General features: G+C 39.5%; 3 protein-coding genes across 3 annotated transcripts in view; all 3 read left to right on the plus strand.

Annotated features, from left to right (window-relative positions):
* The window catches only part of rab3da (RAB3D, member RAS oncogene family, a), a 9,728-nt gene extending 821 nt beyond the window's left edge, over nucleotides 1-8,907 (plus strand). The window contains exons 2-5 of the mRNA XM_023400897.2: nucleotides 2,725-2,958; nucleotides 5,806-5,924; nucleotides 7,161-7,285; nucleotides 7,427-8,907. Coding sequence (XP_023256665.1) covers nucleotides 2,725-2,958; nucleotides 5,806-5,924; nucleotides 7,161-7,285; nucleotides 7,427-7,614 — 666 coding nt within the window. The 3' untranslated portion in view covers nucleotides 7,615-8,907. The remainder of the gene's footprint in view (nucleotides 1-2,724; nucleotides 2,959-5,805; nucleotides 5,925-7,160; nucleotides 7,286-7,426) is intronic.
* Nucleotides 8,769-14,475, plus strand: tspan34a (tetraspanin 34a). The gene is made up of 8 exons (XM_023400891.2): nucleotides 8,769-8,907; nucleotides 10,496-10,580; nucleotides 11,551-11,766; nucleotides 12,213-12,287; nucleotides 12,449-12,556; nucleotides 12,851-12,997; nucleotides 13,110-13,202; nucleotides 13,991-14,475. Exons 2-8 carry the CDS (start codon nucleotides 10,524-10,526, stop codon nucleotides 14,036-14,038), a joined length of 744 nt encoding a protein of 247 aa, XP_023256659.1. The 5' UTR covers nucleotides 8,769-8,907; nucleotides 10,496-10,523; the 3' UTR covers nucleotides 14,039-14,475.
* A 3,962-nt stretch (nucleotides 14,476-18,437) lies between these two features.
* On the plus strand, nucleotides 18,438-19,993 carry dand5 (DAN domain family, member 5). The gene is made up of 2 exons (XM_023400899.2): nucleotides 18,438-18,917; nucleotides 19,278-19,993. Exons 1-2 carry the CDS (start codon nucleotides 18,438-18,440, stop codon nucleotides 19,575-19,577), a joined length of 780 nt encoding a protein of 259 aa, XP_023256667.1. The 3' UTR covers nucleotides 19,578-19,993.
* Nucleotides 19,994-21,372: the final 1,379 nt, after the last annotated feature.

Here is a 21,372-nt window from a genome sequence, read left to right on the forward strand (position 1 = left end):
TGACAACTGGAGGGAAGCAAAGATGGATGAATATGAGAGAGAGTAAAGGAAGATAAATGGGTGTGCAGGTGTGTTTGTGTATGTGTTTTAGTGGGAGTGTCAGTGGGTGGATGAATGGTCAGACGCATGATGGATTAAGTATACAGGGAGGGGAGGAGAATCTATTGCCCCTCGCCCCCTGCTCAGCATCCACTGACCCCATAAGTTTTATAACATGTGAGTCCGTAGTCCATGTGACAAATGGACAGGGAGAAGAGTGGATGACTGATAGTGGGAGAAACAGTGGAAGGAGCATGTTCTGGCTGGCCATGATTCATAGCATAGAGATGAGAGCTAAGAACTTTTCATTTACCAACATCAAAATCTGCTTGGCTGTTAGTGTGGATTAATTTCAGACTTGTGCTGAGATTCCTCACTCTGAAATTAAAACACACAAGCACTGTCTTACCACATTTCTTTCCCAGACGTCCAATTCAGTATCAGGCAATTATCAGCAAGGGAGGCTTGTGATAGAGCCAAATGGTTCTCATCACTCATATCGAACCCTAACTCAGGGTATGTATACAGTATATGTATAATTTTTTACTCTTTAGTTACAAGTCCTCGTAGCCTAGATGGTTTATCAGCTGTGCAAATAGTTGACACACTTGTTGCATGCTTAGTTCAAATAGTTGTGACCCTGGCCTTTTACAAGATGGACCACTGGTCTCAGCAAAACACTAAATAAAATTTTTTCTACCTTTTTTCAGTTGTCAACATTCATAACATACTCAACATATAACTCATATAATGCAATACGATTCAATAGCACCAGAAACTGCAACCCCCAAAATGACTCAATTCAAAAACTGAACATTATAACCGTCATGAAGGGAGGATTTACGCTCATCGAGCACTTCATTAAGAACTCCATACTAACACTGGGACGGGCCTCTCTTTGCTCTCAAAACAGCATCAGTTTTTCATTACATTGACTCCATGTTGGAAACTTTGCTTTGAGATTCTGCTCCTTGTTGACTTGATCGCGTCACATCATTTTTACAGATTTATCAGCTGCACATTCAGGCTGCCAGTCTCCTGTTCTACCACATCCCAAAGGTTTTCTACTGGATTCTGGAGACTGGCGAGGCCACTGAAGTTCACTGAACTCATTGTCATGTTCATGAATTTAGTTTGAGACGACTTTTACTTTGCGACATGGTGCATTATCATGCTGGAAGTAGCCATTAGAAGATGGTAGGTTGTGGCTATAAAGTGACGCACATAGTCAGTAACAATACTCAGATATGCTGTGACATGCAAACCATGATTGATTGGTCTTAGGGGTTTAAAGTGTGCCAAGAAAATATTCCCCACACTATTACACCACCAGCCTGTACTCTTGACACAAGGCAGCTTGGGTCCATGGATTCATGCGGTTGATGCCAAACTCTGACTCTACTATCAGTGTGCCTGGGCAGAAATCCAGATTCATCAGACCGGGTTACATTTTTCCAGTCTTCAACTTTCCAGTGTTGGTAAGTTAGTGCTCACTGCAGCCTCAGATTTTATTTCTGTTCTTGGCTGACAGGAGTTCTGCTGTTGTAGAGACCAGAGAGGATATTGGCAGTTTCAGAAATACTAAAACCCTCTTATCTGGCACCGACAATCATGCCACAGTCAAAGTCACTGAGAACACACACACACACACACACACACACACACACACACACACACACACACACACACCCTCCCCCCCATTCTGATGTTTGATGTCAACATTAACTGAAGCTTCTGACCTGTATCTGCAGGATTTCATGCATTGCACCGCTGACACGTGATTGGCTGATTGGATAATTGCACAAATAAGCAGGTGTACAGGTGTTCCTAATAAAGTGCTTGGTGATGTGATTGCCCTCATGAATTTCAATGTGTTTTATTGTTGATAATCAATTCATTTTAGTTAACAGGACTGTATTCCTTGCCTGTACTGCATTAACTTAGCCTTGAAAATGTTCACTGTTGAATCAAAATGTTCTGTTAAATTAGATTTATTTGGAACTATTGGTACAGGGTGCATCTTTTCTTTTTGCCTCAAAACATTAGAATCAAACAGTATAATTCATCAGTGGCAGGGAAGGCCTTTTAACTTTGTGGTTTGCATTAATTATAATTTTTAGCATGCAGGATGTCATGCAATAACTAGCATGTAACAAAATACAAAGGAGCAGGTCAGTACCAGTCCTTGATCTTAAATGTACATGAATTTACTTGGCTGTTGGCCAAGTGCAACACACTCAACCTGTAACTATATGTTTAAACTTAAGGTTATTGTATTGTTCCTGTACATACTGGATATCCTGCTGTCTTTGTCAATAAACTGACTAATTGTTTTGTCCATGAAATGTCAGAACAAGCTGAAAAAAGTCCACAACAGTTTCCCAGAAACAACTGATGTCTTTAAATTCTGACCAACACTACAAAAAAAAAGAGAAAAGAGATTAAAGTTAAAATGATACAAAGCAGAGAAGCAGCAAATCCTCACATTGGAGAATGTTTGGCATTGCTGATGAGTTAGTTGAATAGTTCAGCAATTTAATCAAAAATGTTATCAAAATTGCTGCAGATTAACTTCAGATAATCCTTTCAGCACTCGAGTTCTGCTCACTTCTTTTTTTGGTCACAGGCTTCACAGTCTCTTCATGAATCTGAAAGCCTCCTCTGCTATTGTTCTTTACTTGATAGATGGCATTAGCCAGAGATCCAGGGGCAGGCCCGGAGCAGAGAGATGCAGCTGACCAAAACTTTGACTACATGTTCAAGCTGCTGATCATCGGCAACAGCAGCGTGGGAAAGACCTCCTTCCTGTTCCGCTATGCAGACGACTCCTTCACATCAGCCTTTGTCAGCACAGTGGGCATTGATTTCAAAGTCAAAACCATCTACAGGAACGACAAGAGGGTCAAACTACAGATCTGGGTAAGACGGAAGAATACAGTGCAACATTAAAAGATATATGCTGAATATTACACACACTGAAGGAAGATCAGTGTATGTATGTAGATTATTTAACACGGACAAAATGTAATAATTCTGTTCTGACACAAACAAGTCTCTCAAAACATGAATGTGCATCTTACCACTGCATCCACAGTCGGACTGTGAGTGTTGTTTATGATGAAAATTAGCTGTACTTGTGTTCAATAGAGCCACATTCTTTTCCCAGTTAACTTTTCTGTCCATGGAGCAAACTAAACTGGGAACAAATGAAGACTATAAAAGAGAAAACTTGCAATAGAAAGATATCCGAGAACAAAAGTAGCTTAGTTCCAACTTTGTCATCATTATTCAGATTCTCCTTTGACTTCGTGCACTGAAACAGTTTGCCATTACACACACATAGTCTGGTTTCTTCTCTACAGCAGGAAGAGAGTGTGGCAGTTGGGCAGATAAGGGCCAGAGCACACTCCGACTCTCGTTGACTCAGGGAAAGATGTTTACTCAGTCCAGAAGTTGGGAACTGAAATCTTGCAGACAGCGTTACAGTTTGACCAGATTTCACTCTAATTAATCTGGCTCACAGACATTTAGATTACTGAGTTCAAAACCCTGATGTATATGGTTTGTTTTTAACCACTCTGAGATATTTTACTACTAGTGGCAATTGCTTTGTTTTTTAACTGACATCCCAAACAGCCTTGAAAAATTAGAAACAGTCACCTTGTTTTGCCCGGGGCTAGTTCTGCTGGACCAAAGCCATGTATCTGCAAACAGAACTAATGTAGGTCATTGGAAGTGGTTGACAACACCAAGATATTTGCATTAAAGATGTTGATATTTGCAAATCTTTACTGTGTATTTGACTATGAAAAGTGCATAGTGCTTTTTTTATAATTCTAATATTTGTAGATTCTAATGTTTGCGGAGCCGCGCACGACAGAGAAACCATGATGGATAAAAACTCTGTATTAAAACCCACCTAAACTGCTAATCCATCCATTGCTGTGGGTGGGTTAGCAAAGTAGCCATCTCTCCCACTGATTAGAAGGGAGTTTTTGGCAGGTATATATTGGCTTTTAACTAAACAGATTCACAAAAAAACCTTATATAACAATTGAATTAATGTAAATCAAATTGCTTTGCAGGTTTTTCAAACATTTTTATGTAACTGTGTTTAGGAAGAAACAAAATTCCACATTGATCAAATGGCCAACACTGACCCACTGTATCAGAAAAGCCATAAACGGACCACACTCACTCACACGTCCCAGTAAGGAAGCATAGATTCAGCTGGCCACCTCTGGACAAAAACATGATAGTTAAACTGTTGTTAAATTAGTTTCACAGGATTAAAACTAACAGTGAGTCGACAGCAGAAGTGTCGTATTAGAAAGAGCTGTGACACTCGCATCACTGAGGTCTGAAATGCTCCCAATAATTTCTGTTAGAGGCTTTTTCGTTCCCTATGATGGATAAAAAAATATATATTCATAATATACTGAACAGCAGACATGTTCGAGAGTATATGAGCAACACTGAGTATAAAACGCTGCAGTCTCTTTAATGTCAGAGCTGTAATTTACTTAAGGTAATTAAAGGCATCTACCTGGGGGTTGAGAGGGTCTAAAATGCAGCTTCGACCAAAACCAGAGTGAACGGTGCTTTTGAAAGCGTTGTTACACAACACAGACTGTTTATCCTCACCCCATTCCCTAGATTGCCCTCGTGCACGCCGCTACCTGTCATGGATGTGGCATAAACTAATTTCTCACAGTCTGGAGTTAATGACAGTTGATGTTTAACATCGTCCCCAGACGGCAGGGTTCATGAAAGATGCATGGGTTGGAGCTGCCGGAGCTGAATGTGCCTACTGCGCAGACTGACACCCAGGACAGATCTATTACTGAATGTTAGTGGAAGGCAAGGACTTACCCACAGTACTCGTGTTAGATGAAAGTAATACATCTTTTTTTTTCCTTTTTTTTTTTTTTTTTTTTTTAAGCTTAATGAATTCAGAGTAGCATGGCTTCTCTGCTCAGCTTAACAATGATACAGTTGCATAATTTTACACGAGGAAGGTGCCAAGTACAAGTAAAAAGTTATTGGCTGCTGAACACCTTGAATGGGTTTCATGGGAGCATTAAAACAAGCTCAACTCATTTTGTAACACTGCACCAAAGTCGGGCGTACAAGGGTTTGAGACAGTGGTAACATCTTATACTGACAAGCCCCAAATCTCCATCTTTAGAGGACCCAGGTTAATATTTGGCATTACTTTTCATCAGTTAGATTAATCTGCGTTATTTAATGATCCAATTTTAATGTGTCCACAACAACAATTTCATTTAATGGTTAAACTGTTTTCCCATAATCAGCATAAAGAAGACAAATAATTCCTCAGAACTTATTTTTGTCCCTGAAGCATTGCCAAAAGGCAGAGAGCACATCCTGGTGTATTTACAGGGTGTGGCAACATCAGCACATGACGGGAGGGATTAACTTCTGAGTTAATGATTCATCGCTCCTTCTCAGAACAGCCAGGTCAACTATTTGTTTCCTTCTCTCAGTAAAAATTTTGCATATACAGTTCGGGAATAATTTGAAGTGTTTGTCGTTAATATTAATGATGAGGTTTGGGCTATGTTGTATGTATTGGAATTTCATGTCAGTTCAGTTGTCAGTAGTAATTTTAGTTTCCCTGTCACCCAGTCTTCATGTGACCACTGTGAATTCACACTTTCCTTGAGATTGTTGTGTTTTAAACAGTAAAAGTAACTGATCCCAAAGCGTGCCAGAATTTCTCAGATGAACTGTGTGTGTGTACAGGACACAGCAGGGCAGGAGCGCTACCGGACCATCACCACAGCGTACTACAGAGGAGCCATGGGATTCCTGCTCATGTACGACATCACGAGCCAGGAGTCGTTCTACGCTGTTCAGGACTGGTGGGTACAGCTATAGGTATAACATAGATAGATAGATACTTTATTTATCCCCTAGGGGAAATTCATGTGTCCATTAGCTCATTGTTGATGATGATAATAATAATAATAATAATAATAATAATAACAGTTAATAGACAAACAATAATAATTAGATTAGTCCACTTCCTTTGGCTGGGATGTTGTACAACCTGATGGCAGTGGGAACAACGGATAATGTCATACTATTAAGTCTGATACGTGTGGTGTGTGTGTGGTGTGTGTGGTGTGTGTGGTGTGTGTGTGTGTGTGTGTGTGTGTGTGTGTGTGTGTGTGTGTGTGTGTGTGTGTGTGGCATTTGTAAAGGGATATGTTGTTTTGATTTTCTGTTTGTTTGGAGACACCCTGTCCTTTTGTTACATGTTAAATTAACAAGATAAAACTTGGGGAAATTGTTCCATTTCTGCTGTAACAAAATTTGGCAAAGAAAAATAGAGCATATTCATAGACACGGTTTTCATATAAAGAACAAATCTGATGATTTCACTCTAGTCACTGCATAATATAATAGTATAAGAAGCTGGAGATAACCATATGAAAATCCTGCAAAATAACAGCAGTAGTGGGATTACAAAACAAGAATTAAATAACAGTAAATGAAAAAGAAAAAAGTATCAAAAATAAAAATACGCATACTTATTTATTATTATTATTATTATTATGTTATTTATAACAGTATTTTTACTTATTATATTTATTTATTTCTTAATCTATACTTACTATATTGCTACTGTATATATAGATCATATTATTGGAATATTATTTCTGATGCTTTAACAAGTAAGCAGCATTTTGAGCAGCTGGTTGAGGGGGAGTTAATTTTAACTTCTTACACTGCGGGATAGTTCGATATTTTGTTCGACATTTTGTAACTAGATCATATTTTTTATATGTAAAATTATAATTTGCAAACTAGTTACTTAACCTTTCAAATAAATGTAGTGAAATAAAAAGAACAATATTGTTAAGTAATTGTTAAGTAATTCAAAATTGACCAAAATATGGTACTTGAGTAAATGGACTTTGTTGCTTTCCAGTACTTTCTTTAAACATCTCAAATTGTTGATGATGCACGTTTTCAGTGTCAGAAATGCATATATACAGGGATAAAAGAGCACCAGATTTTGCTCAGTGTTGTGAAGAGACAGATGGTCGCTGCAGGACAGGTGGTGGTGAAAATGTTGTGCTGGTGTTTCCCAGGGCAACCCAGATCAAGACGTACTCGTGGGACAACGCGCAGGTAGTGCTGGTAGGCAATAAGCTGGACCTGGAGGAAGACAGGCAGGTTCCCACCCAGGATGCCCAGAGACTGGCCACAGAGCTCGGTCAGCACGCCCACACACACACACACACACACACACACACTTTTATCACAAGCTCAAGAGGACACACAAACCAAACCTTACTTACTAATCATAACTCATACTGTTTTCTTTTCTCTCTCTGTCTCTCGACTCGCTCTCCAGGCTTCCAGTTCTTCGAGGCCAGTGCCAAAGACAACATAAACGTGAAGCAGGTGTTTGACAAGCTGGTAGACGTCATCTGTGAGAAGATGAACGAGAGCGTCAACGGTGATGCCAGCCCGTCAGCCACTCACAAGGGGGAAGGTCTGAAGGACACGCCCCACGGCAGCCAGCGTGGCTGTGCATGCTGATGACTGACAGTGGAAATTCATTGAGCGTGGGTTTCATATTCACACACACATATGCACACACACATACACAGATTAATTGAATTGCCAAAAAAATCTGCCATTGTGAATGTACTTTACCATATGTTACTGCAATACTATCACGGATGCTATGCTCCCTTGTTTTTCTTGTTATCTTCCTCATAATTTGAATGGGACTGTTACACCGAGATGCCAAAGAGCTGTGTGGAGCAGCTGTGCCTTCTGCCCAATGCCTGTGCTTCATTATTTTCTTGTTTAATGGGTGAGCAGCACCTGTTGGAGGTGAGGATGTGAACAAAAGGCATGAACCAAATCAAGCCTGGCATTGAGGGTGATTTACTTGTGTCCTGCTGCCCCCTTGTGGGTGTCACGTGAAAATGCATCAGTGTGACTCACTGCCCAACACTTTATACTATATTGTGTCAATTAGCTCCTGCTAAGGACGGAGGCCCACTGTTCAGTACAAAGTCAAACAAATCTGAAGGGTGCTGTGTCATTCCAGGTGTATGTGTGTAATCCAGGCTTGTTATTACAGTTTTGGAGGGATATTCTCTTTTTCTTTTAATTTATATTTTACTTTTTTCTTTTTTTGTACTTTTAGTGGTTAATGCTCGTCCAACATTTCATTTGCCAGGTTTATTGTGTCCCTCTAAAAATTGAGATTAAAAGATATGGATTAATACAATACAATATGTCTGTTGGTTTTCATTTGTCATTTGAAGTAATTTCATGTTATTTTTCTGTATTAAACAACACTGCTGAATGTAGGAAAAGTGTGATAGGTTTCCAGAGGTTTCCACTCAGTAATTAATCATCATAAAATGGAATCAATCATGTCATAAATCTTATCCCTAAAGTTTTTTTTCCATTTATTAGAACATAAAACATTCATCAGGTTTGTGTTTATGCTCAACATTAAATTATTTAATTCCTTTGATTAGCTCCTTTTTGGGCTCATATTGAAATTATGCTGTGAGTTAATGTGAGAGATCATTTTATTTTGACCTAGAATTAGTTGTAAAATTTCAGGTGATAAAAGTTTCTATTTTTGAAGGGACTTTGGACACCAGGAAATGTTGCCTACCATGAACGCAAAGTCAGTGACGTGTAGGGTATGAACTCCCTTTTTCCCTGTGTGTGTGTGTGAGAGAGAGAGAGAGAAAGAGAGAGAGAGACATACCTGTGAGAAGATAAAGTGGCATGTGAAAGCCTCGTTGAGCAGACACTCCTCATTGATCAGACCTCAGCTGGCAGACGGCCGTCAGTTCAGTACAGGTACGAGTTTCATGGTTTTTCACACTTTTTAATTCAAATATCCAACTATATACTCAACAACCAAAATCATTTTAATTCTAATCTAAAAGCAAATTACAGAAAATGAGTATATAACATGATCCAGCACGCAGGATGTTTTCAGACAGAACTCTTCATCTACAACATTGAAACAGGTATTATATTGTATTATTGTTGTGGCTGATCAGTGTGTATCTGTGGCCTGGCGGTTCATTCTGAACCGTCCGTAAAAACCTATTTTGTAGTTTCGATTATTTTATGGCCTTGTGGCTTGTGGCTTATTGTGGCTGAGTAGTGAATGTACAGTTTAAACAAGTCTGAAACAGAGGGATTAGTTTTTGTATTTCATATATTATGTTTTTATATTTCTTTTGTAATCTTATAGATTTATCTTTCAAAGTGAGGTCATGCTTGTCATGATTGTCATTTTGTATGAGCGGCTGTCATAATAAACCACTCGCTTGCATTAGTAACAGTTAGTAGTGTAACCAGTAACAGACTGAATAAACCAAGTATTGTTCAGTCCTCAGTTCTTTTTTAACAGTATATACCGTATTAAACTGACTCTACAGAGTACAGGAAATTAGTTTTTACAGCTGATCTAGGAACCTTCAAATTTTTCTTGGAAGTAGCATTAAAAACTGTTAATTGTCCTGTTTTGCTGCCTCAAGGCTGTGATCAAACATATTCAGATAAAAAAACATGTGATTTTATAGGTGTTATTGGAACATTTTATTGCCTCTCTCTGCCTGCAATAAGGAAGAAAAAAAATCAATAACTATAAAGCTGATCTCATTTCACTGATACAGACAGCAAATGGAAACAAAGTTGAGCAAGGTTGGGGACAAGGGTATGTGTTTTATGGTTCTTCTGAGCTACTTTAGGGTGACAACCAGTAATCACATAAGATATCTTTATCATTAATCATGAACACATCAGTGGAGTTAGTTACACTTCACCTTTTTAACCTGTATTTCATAGATTTGATGGCATACTGCAGAAAAAAGACACTTTTATTCTCTGCTGACAGAGTTATAATATTTAAGGTAACATTGATAAAGAGCACCACAGTATGATAAAACTGATCATACACTTCACAAAAGTTCAAAGCTGATTTTTTGATTGGTGATTTTTTTTTCTCCTCTGCACCACAAGTAGTCTCTGCACATATCATGTGATTCAAATGTGTGCTTGTTGATGATTTAAATAGCACGCACGCAAGTAAAATTTAAAATAAAATGAGGATACGAACGTGCAGCTTATTTCACACCGAAACTTAGATTACGTCAGTATGAAAACTGACGTTAGGAAGATTAAGACCCCTTCTGTTTTCCTGCAAGTTACGGTGGTTAATGTTTAACCAAAGCAAATGCCATTTGACCCACGTTGGTGCTCGCTTGTGTTGTAAGTCAGCTCTATACAATTGATTTTCCTATGAGAGGTAAAATGCAAAATTGTCCTTCCAAATCTCCTAAGCAATAAATGAGTTAGTAAGTAAGTGTGACTAAGTGTACGCTTGATTAGTTTTCAGCTGAACTCACACATTATTTTCTTCTCTTTTTTTTAACAGTGTGAAGAAAAAAAAAAAAAAAGCCAAGATGTGTTGCTCCGGCTTTCTCAAAATGATGATGTTTATCTTCAATGGCTGCATCTTCGTAAGTTAAAAAAGAAAATCTTCTGCTTCTACTGTCAAGCTCTATTTCACGTTTCATACAGAAACAAAATCAGTGCAAAAGATATTTCCTTATGCTTTGTACAATATTCTTTTACAGCTTGTAAAATGGACTGTGTACTTCCTGTATTCAGTGATAGTTTAAAGGAACAGTTTAACATTTTGGGAAATACACTTGGATAGATGAGAGGTTTTTACATGTAAGTTAAATATAAAACTAGAGCTGGGAGATGCTTAGCTTAGTTTATCTTAGCATAGCTCAGCATAAAGACTGGAGACAGGGTGAAGCCTCTGGAAAAATCCTCTGAAAGAATTAAGCATGTGTCTAAGGTTAACTGTTACATTAAATGCTTACTTTGTAAGCATGTGGAAAACTGCAGTTCCCATGAAAAACTACATCATTATAACTTGGTTTTGTCCATATCCATAAAATTGTCAACTCTTTATTTTTTCCAACTTTCTAGTTGTAATCTCTGTTGTATAAAAGCTCCTACAGCGTTTGCTCCTCAACTCTTTATTGTGCTGTTATTGGAACCATCTTTTGTCAGGCTGTGACATTTAACCTGCAAAAGTCAAGGAATTATGGGAAATAATGTTCTTTAAAGGCCGCTAAAAAACAGAAATATAGAATAAACAATGACATGAAATTGTTATTTTTAAATGACCACCCCCATCTAAATACAAGGAGTTAAGCACAACACTGTTGAGAACATCAGTGACATCAACCTTCTCATCTAATGCTCAGCAAGAAAGTGAATGAATTTACTTTCTTAAATTTATTTTTGATGTCTCAAAAATGATTTAGTCTGAATAACTTTTATATTTTAACTTAATATTTAATCAATAATACATCTTATAAATTATTCTCGGGCTGAACTCCTGCTCTTATTGTTGTTGCCTGATTGTTAACAAAAACACCTCTTTCTCTTCTCCTTTTTCCACCCATCATGCAGTTGGCAGGTGCAGCCATCCTGGGTGTGGGAGTGTGGCTGAAGGTGGACAGTGGTTCTTTACTGGGTATACTGGATAATGTGGACAATGTACCATCTGGGATATCCCAGCTAATGAACGTCACCTACCTGCTCATGGCAGTGGGTGGTGTGCTGCTGGTCATTGGCTTCCTGGGCTGCTGTGGAGCTATCAAGGAGAGCAAGTGCATGCTGCTGACGGTAAGCGATGTTTGATAGGTCAACACCAGAGACTTAGTTTGAGAGCTGACCAAAGGGACATAAATCTCCTTCTTTTGAAATAGTAATGAATTTTAATTTATAATTCAAGAGCACAGAAAACTACATTTCAGCCAAGCTGGATCGAAATAGTAAATTCCGGTGATGGGGAATGTTGAAATGTTTTATTATTATTTCACCTTAGAATGCTCTCTCATACAATTCAGATGGATACAGTGACTCTGAGAGGAAGCTGTTAAGACTTTCAGCACTTAACTTTAGGTTTAACCTCTGCAGTGTGTACTGATGTTACATCTGCATTAAAGTTCTTTGTCCAAGCCTGTTTCTCACTCTGTTGGCTTGATTTTACAGATGCATATTGCTGCTACTAATCAAATATTTTACAGTGAGAGTTTTGCAACATTATTTATCATTTCTTCTCCACTCAGTTCTTCAGTATTGTGCTGATCATCTTCCTCATCGAGGTCGCAGGAGCTATTGTGCTGTTCGTCTTCCAGGGTTTGGTAAGTGGCTTTCGAAAGCTTCTTGGCAACAACTGCAAGCAGTCAGGTTTACAAACTTTAATATACATACAGTACATATATATATGTGTGTGTGTGTGTGTGTTGTGTGTGTATAAAGTCAAAAATATGATGATGTGCTATTGTCTATCTGTCCTTCTCAGGCTGATGAACTTCTCTCTGATCTGGAGCATGAAGTTATATCGAGCATTAAAAAAGACTATGGAAGCACTGAATCTTTGACCTCTATCTGGAACGTCACCATGGATGAGGTACTGTATTTTTTGAGTGGACTCTTTCAACCTTAGATATACACATCTCCGTTGTCACAGGCAATTGTGTGATCCACTTTTTGAGATGAAAGTAGTGACTGTCTGAGTTTACGCCTCAGCCAATACTCAACTCTTTGATTTCTGCAACATGTACACCCTTGTACTGTCTCTTATTTTACCATGTTACGCAAATGTGTCTGAATCTTTTTTCTTTTTTTTTTACATTTCCTTAATGGAGCTGCTCACACCTCTCTCCACACTGTAACACTATAACACTTGGTGGTTTCCTTCCAGTTTAAGTGCTGTGGATACAGGAACTACACAGACTTTGACGGTTCCCCTTTTTACAATGAGGGTAAAGGAAGGTTTTATCCAACCACATGTTGCAATGCAACCCTCATCACCTCGGATGAATGTGCTGCAGAGATTGCAGAAGTTTCGGTAAGAAACCATGTTACTTTTGCTTTAACTTCATACATGTTAACAACATTGATTGTGATGAATTGCACCAGTCACTCCCTACCTCTGCTAAAACCTGCTGTTTCTCTTCTAGATGATTGACGGCTGCTACTTCAAGCTGCTGCAGCTGATAGAGGACAATGCTGTGATCGTTGCAGCTGTGGCTCTTGGAATTGCTGCTATTGAGGTACAGAAAACAGCTTATTAACAGGTTATTTACATCTGTTTAGAAGAGTTGTGTGTTCTCCGCAGTTACTTTGATAGAGTGCAATATATGTTAAGACTCTCATATTGTTATTAAATCTTTCCTCATCTTAATACACCTATTAATGACACTGGTATACAGAGTATTGGCAGATGCAACAATTTACAGATGTTCCCTGAATGCCTAATGTGCAGGCAATGGGTAGACACTAGCTACAGCACACACATCAAGGGCCCCCACTTAGGGGAGCGGCAGTGCACTGTAGTGTCTTTATGGGAGGTTTAAGGTGGTTTATTGTTGTCAATACAAAATGTGACAATATGAAGGGCTACTGGGGGAAACCCCCAAGGGGAAAACCCCTCCTGCACCTTTGGCCATAATATCTACCCATGGTTTTGCATATTCAAAAAACTATTACATTACAATAAAACAGACAATATCATAACTGTGCTAATGTGTCTGTGGACACTCATGTACGATGAGGCCTATGGTGTATTTTGGATTACACGATATATGATGTTGAGGATTGCTGATTTTTATTGTCAATCATCATCACACATAATTTAGGTCTACTCAGGTTCTCCTCCTCATGATTTCCATTTTCCTTGTCGGTGGAGTTGGCTTATATATACGTTTAAGGGGGGAAGAGACAGTGCATGGCTTTTTCATAAATTTATTGTATACGTCATAATGTGCAGTCTATAACCCGTGTCTCATCTCTAATATACATTGTGTTTACATGAAATGGTGATGACCCGTTGTCTTTGCAGATTGCTGCCATGGTGGTTTCGATGGTTCTCTACAAGAACATTAAGTGATGTGTCCCGTCAGAGATGAGATGACAACATTGTAATTGGTGGAGAAATTTAACTTGGTGTAAAGTTTATTTTCTTTTCTTTTGATTCAAAACAGACAAGATAACCTAACACATGCATTATTGGCATGTAGAGCATTAAAACCAAAGATGGAGAGGTAGATGTTTGAGCTACTGTGTTTTTCCATTTCAAAACTGTATCTGAACGCACTTATACTGTGATTTATTTATGTTTTCAGAAGGGCTGTTGTCAGATGATATTGTATGTGCTGAAACATATGGCTGGTAATGTGTAATGATGCACAGAGCAGAGAAGGATCTTCGCAAGTTGTGTCAGTTGTTTCTGTCCCACACATTCACTGCAATAATATGATAAATTTATTTTTGTATGTTTGATCATATATAAATAATAAATGTCACAATCTTGACTTTTACAATTAATTGATTATGGTTTTCTTTTTGTGGCAATAGATCTTTTAACATCCACATAAAATGGATTCTAGACTGAGGCAAACAGGCAAAAGTAACTAAAGCATTAGAATGTAAACTGTGGGCCTGTGAGTAGATATACGACACCATTATCATTATAGAAAGAAACATAACATTTTATTTAAGTCAGGAATATTCTGCCAGTGCTGCTGGTTTTATCTGATCCCACACAGGAGCAGTTAGCCTTATTACTGAAGATAAGCGCATAACAATCAAAAATGATGACACCACAGGAAAAAAACAATTGAAGTCATCATATTATTTTTATACTAACTCATACGCTTTAATAGTATGTTAACTGCAAATCCCAAGTGGCTGAATGAAAGCAGGAAGTTCTGCCCTCAACAAACTGCTGCAAATTTTGTCAAGTCAAGCCAATTTTACTTTGTATAGCGCCAATTCACAACAGAAGTTATCTCAAGGCACTTTCCAAATAGAGCAGGTGTAGACCTGCTCTTTATAATATTATTTACAAAGAAGCACCAATTCCCACCAAGGGCAAGCGCTAGGCAACAGTGGCAAGAAAAAAACTTACTCTTAAGAGGCAGAAATCCTGAGCAGAACCAGACTCAGGACCGGACTAGAGAGAGAGAGCATGCAAGCAGGAGGGAGCGCAGAGGAAAAGACAAGAACTGTAATGCTCCTACTGATAAAAGTAATAATGAAAGCTAATAACAGTAATAATTATTATTATTAATTATAGTAAGATTTAGTTAGTTTAGCAGCAGGCATTAGAAAGGATCTTGGGGGCAGTAGGTGGTTTGCAGTTGCAGATCCAGACTCTACAGCCCTGGAGGCAGAGGACCTGCGGAGAGTAACAGGAAGGAGATAGAGAAGGAGAAGGGAGAGAGAGAGGCACACAGCCTGGGCACTCATGGGGGGGGATCTGCAGCTAGCAGATTTCATTTTAACTCTGGGAACAGACAAGAGCCCTAATTCTGGGAACAGAGAGCATGAGATGGAGTATAGGGTTTACATATCAATACTTTCAATCACAAACAGACTGTTTTGGTGCTTTTTGTAATTTTTCTTGCTCATTTTACCTCCATCAAATCCTCCAACAGCCTGTGTGTGTGTGTGTGTGTGTGTGTGTGTGTGTGTGTGTGTGTGTGTGTGTGTGTGTGTGTGTGTTCTGGGATACTTAGTGGATTGCTGCAAGTGTGTGGCAGGCGATGGACCTGAGTAGTAAATATTATTAATTAACAGCTATTTAATTGCTTGGGGCAGTGGGAAGTTTTACAGTAAGTTGTTCCATGTGGTTTAGACTCATGATCCGAACTGCTTTACTTTGCTTTATCCATGTGAGAAAATGACAATTCAAAAGGGTTAATGGCTGCTGATACATTTCGAGACAGGTTACATTACACAGGACTGTTTACAGTGTATCTCAGTGTGTGTGTGTGTGTGTGTGTGTGTGTGTGTGTGTGTGTGTCTTTAGTGGGGTTTAGTTAGTGACGTTTAATGTTTGCTCAGTGCTGAAGAGGCAGGTTCTCCCGTCACATGCTGTGTCAGAGTTACCCGATGACCCTTCTCAGTGGCGCCATCTATATTAGTCAAAGTGCTTTCATGGTGGGTAATTCATACTGACACACTGAATTCCTCCTACTCCCAACACAACATGTGTTTTGTATATTTACCATTGTTTATGAATGAATGACTGTTAAAGTAGCATTAATTCATACATTCTTCTATATTTATTACAGACTTAGTTACACAAGTGTGAGATTTATGTTTTATCGTATAGTGTTATCAAACAGTTCAAGAGAAAAGAGCAGCACACAACAGTTTCCCTGAGGTTTTTTATGGGAACCCACACAGTGGATGAGACAGTCCCACACAGGGTTAAAAGGCAGGATTATCTCCTTTGGGACAGAGGCGCAGGTTCAGCCTCGCTTTAGGTCCTTTTGAAAGTTCTATCTTCATGAGTCACTTCTTTCATAGGATCCTCCCATAACCAGGACACAATAATTACCTGAACAATTATTCATATACTAACCTACATACTTTTATTTGGTTTTATTGACATTATTCCTTTTGGCCACATCAGCTCTAGAAGCAGGAAGTCAATAAAGAAAGCACTTGGTCTGTTTTCAGTTTATCACAGAAGACATGACTGACTAAACCGTTCCTAAACTGAGTTTCTCCTCTCTGTAAATATGATTCATCATAATTTTCAGTGCGTCGACAACTGCCACATTAAACTCAGTTTAACCCCGGTGAGAGGCTGCAGCAGTGCCATTAGTTCATCCAAATCTGTCACTGAGGCTTTGCAATGAATTATTTAAAAAAAAATCTTTTGTTGAGAGACAGTAAATCAATCCTGTACACTAAGTGTGGCAATGCAACAATATAAACAGTTTTTAAATCCACAGTTCATCGCTCATTGAGAACAGTCCCATTTCCAGTAAGTGAGAGAGCAGGGGTGTGAGCAGAGGTTACAATGCTTTGGAAACTGTGCCCTCTTGTGGAAAAAAGTTTGTTCTGCAGTTGCAGAAAGTGTTTTTTCCCACAGTAATACTGATACTGAACACAACCTCACACGTTCTACATGACCTACTATTGTGATTGCTCAGTGAAGTCGGTAGACCTCACCAACCAGTGTGTGAATGTCCCAGGTTAGTGTAGGTGAGGAAGTCTTCAAATTAAAACACCATGTGTTATTTAACCTTCCTTTTCTTGCATCTATCTGAACCATGACGTTTAGTGGGTGGAAGGGAAACAGACCTGAAAAAGGGGCAATAGGTTAAAGTGCCTCTTAATACCCATGTCTCTATGAGAAAGTCAAACACCCTGTCCAATAAAACGCTGTCAGCAGGTCAGGCCTTCAACAGCCAGTGTGTGATCAGGTCACGGGTGACAGAGCGCACTGAAGTCTAATGGTGTAATGATGGGACGTCAAGGGAGAGGCTGGGAAGCTGCTCATGGGAATAAATGGGCAGGAGACAGCTTGTTTACACAGAGAACATAAACTCATTATTGCTTTATAGCCAAAGGGTTACAAGAACACCTACTTAAAAAGAAGGGCTTTATTGTTGACTACATTTTTAACTACAGCAGTGTGCAGCAACTGTTTCCAAAGCATACTGTGTTTTATTGCTGTCTTTTAGTCCAATCTGCAAGTTCAGTATAGGGATATTTAGGGTTTATCATCATTAATGTATGTTTTTTTTTAACACAAATTCCATGATGGTGCTGAAAACTAATTTCAAATTATCTGCAATTCCCAGTATGCAAAATAATAACAATATAATTAATAATATTTGCTTGTTGATTGTGGTTTTAAAGAAACGTGAGGTGTCAGGCAACACTATCCACCACAGCCATGAAAATAACAAATTAAGTAACATCTTTTGGACGAATGGATTTCACACTTCCTCTATGTCCAGATATTTAAAATCTATGCCAAGTAAGACTGAAGCTGCTCTGGTGGCTCGTGGTTGTTTTTCCTATAGTTTTCCACCTAACTCAAGATTAAGCTTCTAAATCTAGTGAGATTTTCACTATCTAAACAACTGAAAACTCATCTGTGTACATGGAAGCAACCTTCAGATTACATTATTTTGAAACTCAGACATCAGAGAGACACCTTCAGATGTTATTTTTTATGACCGTGTTTTTAACGCTCACCTTGAAACTGAAATCCTCTCAGTCTGGCAACCATCCACGACCTGGAGTTTTAAGCTTGGTGTGATGTCCGGTCTGGTGTGGGAATTGCGACACCTTCTTTGCGTTGAAAAGCAGGTGAGAACCCGGCAGCTACCTATATAAAAGACTCCCTCCATCACACTGACAAAGCACTGACAGCAAGGTTGCCACTTGTAACCTTGGACCAAACCACCAGACAACTGTTGCTGTAACTTTAGTTTCTATTTCGCTAAATCAACTTTGAGAAGCATCTTTTTTTGTGTCAAACTATGGCTTTCCTCGTCAGCCTTGTCTTTTTGTCATGTTGGACAACTGTAGCTTTAACATTTCCTCACAACACTTTTGTCAACACTTTGAAAGGATCAAGGGTGGAATTTGAATCCTCTGGCAGTGGACCAGATGAACCTTTTCGAGGTATAGTCAAGGTTGTGCAGCTGGACCCTCACACCCTGGCCCAGTCAGGGTTCTTCAAAAGGGGACTGACCCCGAGAAGAGCCCCCTCCCTCAGCTCCAGATCGTCCTTCCCTGCCTTCTTGTCTCAGGGGCGTCCAGGTCTGGCCCCAGCCTCCAAGACCTCTGTGAGTCCGCTGCACCACCTGCACCCTAAAAGCTCTACTGAAATTGAACTAAAGAAGAGACAAGGCCTGCAGATGTGGCAGAGAGCCATAGATAAAAGAGAAAAGACCATGTCCCTGCCAGTCAGCCTGAAGGACACTAAACAGACCTGCACTGCAGTATCTTTCACTCAGGTAAGAAGCAAAGATTTTTATATAATGTGTTATGCCAGAACTTTATTTGCTTTGTCTGCCAAATACACTTCTGTGCACACATAGAAATAAAATCCATGGACAAGTGCATTAAGATGACTGATTCTTTACACAGTCAAATAGAAATTAACAATGTTAGGAGCTGTTGATTTTTCAGTAGCAATTAGAGAAGTGTCTGTTCACTCATAAAGCTGATTATGGCTCTGGAGGTGGATTAGCTGTGATGGTGTGGACTTACATAAACACAGTGTTGATTTTGAAACCCTAAGAGGGAATTTAATACTGACAATATTGTATGTGATGTTCAGCCTAATATTGTCCTTCTCTTTCATCTCCTTGCAGCGTGTGACAGCAGACGGATGTGACACAGTGACAGTGCACAACAAGCTGTGTTTCGGGCAGTGCAGCTCCCTGTTTGTCCCATCTGAAGGGGAGTTTTCTGGGTTGGGTACCGGGACAGGGCCCCTTCGTCGCCGGGCCCCCTGCTCACGCTGCGCCCCATCCAAAGCTCACACTGTCACTGTGCCCCTGCGCTGTGGAGCCGAGGTCTGGGAGAGGCGAGTGATGATGGTGGAGGAGTGCAAGTGTGAGACGGGCAGTGAGGAGAGGAGTGTCGAGGCTGCAGCTTCCACGCAGCTGTAACTGTTTTACAGCTGTTGTAACAAAAGCATATCACGTTCGTTTTGTGAATACTGTGATTATTCAGTTACAGCTGAAATAGAGGAATGGAGGCAAGTAAAGTTTTTCATTTGGACTGACGCCTTTATTCTCTGTCAAATCACACTTTAGTTGTAATCGATGTTTGCATGTGTAACTGTTTGTGTGTTTCTGTTTGTGCATGAGTCTGAGTATGACATTCAGAGTAAAATATTCTGGTGGCTTATTCCACCACCGATTGTTGACAAAATGACCTGTGCTCTGGTCATGCAGTTTTCTGTTGCAACAGATGAAGCCGTCCACACTGGACTTGTGTAAATGTTCAAAACTGTGTTTAGATTCATCTAAACTGAAATATTGTGATCTGTAATATTGTCATTAAAATGTCCTATTTGTCCACATTCCTTTTGCCTGGCATTGCTAATTAGTTTTCTGCCAACCCTGTTAGATTTACAAGTGCAATTTACTTTGCATGCAAAGCTCAAGTAAAAACATGAAGAGCATTTGTTGTTTTTTCCACCCACTCTCGTATTCAAGTGTTCAAGTGTCAGCTCCTATATTTTATTAAAAAGCTGTGTCCCGCCGACTTTTAGCACATACCACTTACATCTGAAAGCACCAAACTAGAGTGCAAACGAGCTATTGAGCACGGGTACTTAGCAGTAAGCAAACATAATTGTTTCAGCATGCACCCCTGAATTATGTATAGGAACCACCTATTCTCATGCCCAATCTCTTTTCAGAGTAGTTGTGGGAATTTGAACATCATTCACTACAGATGCACTTGAGCGAGTGGGCATGTGTGATTATGTGTGCATGTGCTTTTTTTTCAGTTAGGGCCCATAAAACCTATTATTCATTTATATCCTGGCACCTGGGCCTGGTAAAGTGAACTCATCCCACACATCCTTACATACATTCCCAGAGGAGCATAAAGAAGGGGGCTCTTTACGTTGCCTTGGCATGCTGTCAAAATGACTGCTTAGATGGCCATTTGCATTCACGTGGGCTTTTGGAAAAGTGAAAGCGTTCATTGCGCTACGGGGGTGCATTGAGTCCCTTGGATTCCATTAGCATGTGATTAACAACTTGGGTTGATGGCTATATTTTCCAAGATTGATGGGACAAATATTTGCCCAGGTCTTAACTATGAGGAATTATGGGCCACTTTTAATTAGGCACTTGCTTTTTCTAAATATGCAGACGGTGGAGAGGGTGGGAAGCTCATACAACTGCGCTAGCAGTGATCAAATTCTGCTTGTTCAACTCTCATTCCTCATAGAAGGTTGTCTGTAAAATGCCAGACTTTGAGTAATTAATAACTAAACTGGCACCTTGTTTAGTCATCCATTTCTGTCATTTTATAATGGTGCACTTGCTGTCTATAATAATATCCACCGCACCGATGTGTGGTGATGATGGTGGAGAAGGGAGAGTCATGATCTCACTATCTCACTGTCTATTCTTTCCAAACTCTGTACCACTCTTCTTCATCCATCTTTTGTCTTTTTTTTTTTTTTTTTTTTAAAAGAGAGATAAAAAAGAAAATGGGCATAGTGGAAGGAGGGGGAGGGATGGGAGGAGGAGGAGGAGGGGGCAGTTGTTGATTGAACAAACAAGGTGCACAAGAGAGTGCACCACTTAGCAAGACAGATGTCAGCCCCCTTTGCATTGTGGGATCCGGCGGAGCACTCCTGCGTCATTAAGGATGGCCTGGTTCCCATGGCGAGGGGAAAGGAAGGAGCGAAAGGAGGAGGGCCTGCTGCCAAGTTCAGCGCCT

Source organism: Seriola lalandi, unplaced genomic scaffold (genome assembly GCF_002814215.2).
Source record: "Seriola lalandi dorsalis isolate HSWRI2012SDOR001 ecotype SW California unplaced genomic scaffold, Sedor1 jcf7180002053069, whole genome shotgun sequence".
NCBI classification, from domain to species: domain Eukaryota; kingdom Metazoa; phylum Chordata; class Actinopteri; order Carangiformes; family Carangidae; genus Seriola; species Seriola lalandi.